Genomic DNA, 3,828 nt, shown 5'->3' with positions numbered 1-3,828 from the left:
CCCTCTGAGTGAATCTCTGCATGTGGGTGAGATCTTTAAAACCCATCATGACACGCACAAACACATGGAACATGATATACACGTGGAACTGAAAACGAAATTGTTTTTATAAATGTATTTTCTTTTTAAATAAAGCATTTTAAATGCCAGAAAAATCACATTTAATGAATTTTAATGCCAATTACGGCCTTAATTTAAAAAAATTATTTAACGACTTTTAATGATTTTTAATGAGCCACTGAAACTGTTTAATAATATTTTTAGTTTCTATTCTCTACGTCTAAAGCATGGAGTCTTCATCATGAGGTAAAAGATTAAAAACAACAGGTTTTGGTTGGGAAAAAGTGAACATTCCAAAGTCTTTGACATTCTTTAGACATTCCCAGGTAATCACATCAAATCAAGATGTGTAGTTTAGTTTAACCAACTCCCAGAGATAGAAGGCATCTCATAACTACGCCTTTCTCTGCACGCAGAAGCAAACAAAGAGTCACTTAGAGTCAGAGCTATTATTGTCAAGAAATGCTGCATTCTGCCTCAGAGATCTCTTTGTCTCCTTGCATTTTAATCCTGTGGATTCAAAGCCAAATAAAAACAGGTGTTAGTATTTCTTCACCTTTTGTTTTTCCATCAAGGCTAACTCCTTAAACGCTTGATTAAAAAAACTTGTTCTGAAGTGATACTCAGTTCATTTTGGTGCGTTTTCAATCAGCCCTTTTGTCTCTAAACAGAAAGGTAACGTTTTGGTGTTAAACTGCATGAAACGAGTGAATTATAAAGCCTTGTAGAATTAACAAGAGTTTATAATGGAGCTATGATTATAGCAGAAATGGTTTTATCTTCTTTTCCAGTGGACCAACATTCTTCTTGTCACGCTTTTCTCAATCCAATTGATTCACGACGTGAGTGAGTGTGTGCAGTGTTCACTGCACATGCACTTAAGCCTCCTCAAGGCGTGTTGGATAAAAGCCTTCGCTGAAATGCATATGAGAGTGTGTCAGGAAGTGGGTGGCAATGCATGTGTGTGTGGAGAGAGGACATGTACCATTATCAGTTATTAGGCTGGGAACCCTCACCACGGTGGACGGAGAGCTCCAACAGATGATCCAATGCATAATGCAGGGTGGAGATTATCAGATGGGCGTATCTCGATCAACAGATGATCGATTAGCAGCCTAAATGACCGGAAAATAACGCTAATTTCTTTAGACAAATGAGATCATTCATCACTGAACGTGGGAGATATTGTACACTTTAACACAAAGTTGAGGACAGTTTAATAACAGCAGGAAACACCAGAAAACATCTGTTTCTATATCATACAAATAAGACTGCCTGGTCTGAGGATGGTCTCTGATGGACAGTTAAAGGATAAAGTGATCATAAAATTCAAACCCCGCAGACTGAGACGTTCCAGACACCACTGGTAAAACATATTTAAGATGTTTCTCCTTTCTTCAAATTGATGGCTACATCCTCTGGCTGCAAATGGCACCATGACTCCATATTGATGTCTGGGTGTTCTGAGCTATAATATCAATACCTCTGCTTGCTGCTGCTGGGAGTGATCGGCTTGGAGCTATTTTTAAGCGCTCAGACTCGGACGAGCGGCAGGGGAAATGTGTGTCTGCGTTGCGCTCTGCAGCTCCTTCTGCAGCTCAGCTCTGCTGTCTTTATTCTGTCTAAGGGGGGCTTGAGGAGACATTACAATATATAAGTTTTACAGCCATCCTGATGCCTCACACACAACAATAAATCGGCTTTATTTGAAACTTGCGTGGATAAAGAAAAAAAGAAAACATGCAAGGTAATAAAAAGAGGATTAACTGAAAACTCCTGCTGCTTTTCATTAGTGCTGCTTTTAAGTTTCTGCTCAGTTTTGTCTGCATGTGTCCAAGATGTAGCTTTATTAGAGTCAGAACATCCCTTATTATTTAGGAAGGGGGGGTGTTTTCCTGAATGGATGTTTTTGTTGCGCGCATCCCAAACATTCCCTGTTTCAACTGGAACTGTCCCTGTAAGGTAGTCTGCCATGCACTGAGCTGCGTGTGTTTGGCTGCATGCATTGCAGACACGCTGCAAGACTAAGGACATGTCCATCCAGCAAAACCTCCTAAACTCCAGAGGCTTTGCGGTCTGTTGTGTCCGCAGCCAGAAGAAAACCCAGCCGCAGAACCAAAACATGCCAAAAGACAAAAAATAAACTTTTATTTTAGCCCTGGAGGACTTAGATGATGAATCAAATCAAGGAACCAGAAGTGGATCTCACCGGAGCAGTTCCAGCCGGTCGGTGTCTGACAGTCGCTGAGGGAGGACGGGAAGGCGCGCAGCTGCTCCACAGGTAAAGTAGCGAGAAAGGAAAGGATGGTGATCCGGATCCAGCCTCCCGTAAGAGGCGCGGCTGTGCCTCCCCGAGCATGTGCAGCCACGGTCGGACCCATCTCTCTCTCTCTCAGTGGCCCCGGCCGCAGCACGGGCGAGGCGGGGAAACGGCGCGCGGCAGCTCTGATCCCGACAGGTTCAGCGGGGCGCCTAGAGCCCGACGGCGGAGCATGTTCCGCGCGAGACGGTGCGCCCCATGAAGCAGTGGCCCGGTAAACTGAGCCGATCCGATCCGAGGGAAGATATTAGAGACCAAACCAACAGCCGATCCAGCACTGGGGAACTGGGGGGGAAGGATGGAGGAGGGTGAGTGGGATGGAAAAAGTTGGAGACTGGAGGACCTAAGGAGGAGAGGATGCTGAACTATGGAAAAAGGGAGAGAGGATTGAGAATGGACTAATAAGGTGATACAATAAAAAAAAAAAAATCAAATAAAAGCAAATAAAGTCAAGCCAGGATCCAGCTGGGAGGGATACGCGTGGTAATATCCGCGGTGCGACAGCGGCGCTCCTCCGGTGCGTTCAGAGCCGCAGCCACACTGTTTCTGTCCGCCTCTCTCACCAGCAGCTGCTGCGCATCACGTGGAGGATGATGCGATGGAGAGAGAGAGAGAGAGGGAGGGGGGGTCCGTCACAATTAAAATATCTAAGTTTTAGAGAAGGGCTACAAGCCGAAGGAAATAAAAAGCAAAGCCACAGAGAGGAGCTATAAAAGACACAGTGTGCCGTGGGCTCAGTCCCAACAGCTGCTGATGGCGATGGCTGCTCCACGCACAGACTCATCAAACACCTCCTTTATTGTTCTGCAAGCTGCTCTTGGCTAACCGCTCCTCCCTGAAACAACACCGATGCTTCTGCTCTTCTTTAAACCTTCCAGCTCCAGAAATAACTCCACGCTGGTCGTGTTTTCAGGCAGTGATCACGCCCCACAGGATGCGCATTTCATGTCCCTCAATGTGTTAGCAGAAGTTTAAAAGGTTAAGGCCTCAGGTTAAGAACACTCCACCTTTCATACAAATAAATTGCAAACATGCAGATGGAAAAAGTCCTTTGGGGAGGGGGAAACAGTAGGGCTGCTGTAAACAGCCCGTCACGGTTAGAGAAGAGACTTGACCTCATGATGTTCTGAGGAAAAAAGCTGCAGATGTTTGAAAACAAATAATCCTTTTATTGCTCATTACTTAGAGATCATTTCACGGGTTCTCCTCACTTAATAGGGTTTATTACATGCATCAAATTCAGGAAACATCTGCTTTGACAAACTAGGGCTTTTCTTCTCATATAAACATTTTAGATCTATTTTTCTAATATGGAGCTTTATTAGCCTCATTTGACTTACAAACTTTTCTTCTTTCCCTTGTAAGGTCATGAAAAGTCTTCGTTCTCATTTTCTGCTCTTATTCACTCAATTCCATTCAGTTTATTTATATAGCGCAAATTCACAACA

The 3,828-nt window shown here is 44.1% G+C and overlaps 1 protein-coding gene across 1 annotated transcript in view; it reads right to left on the bottom strand.

The window, feature by feature from the left end:
* Positions 1-3,393, bottom strand: part of LOC107082528 (tomoregulin-2-like) — a gene marked incomplete at its 3' end in the record, with an annotated part of 33,758 nt that extends 30,365 nt beyond the window's left edge. Inside the window, exon 1 of the mRNA XM_015371264.1 lies at positions 2,270-3,393. Coding sequence (XP_015226750.1) covers positions 2,270-2,441 — 172 coding nt within the window. The remainder of the gene's footprint in view (positions 1-2,269) is intronic.
* Positions 3,394-3,828: the final 435 nt, after the last annotated feature.

Source organism: Cyprinodon variegatus, unplaced genomic scaffold (assembly GCF_000732505.1).
Source record: "Cyprinodon variegatus isolate N-32 unplaced genomic scaffold, C_variegatus-1.0 Scaffold3, whole genome shotgun sequence".
NCBI classification, from domain to species: domain Eukaryota; kingdom Metazoa; phylum Chordata; class Actinopteri; order Cyprinodontiformes; family Cyprinodontidae; genus Cyprinodon; species Cyprinodon variegatus.
Note: the sequence above shows the minus strand (reverse complement) of the source record. Positions and strands in the feature narration are given on the sequence as shown.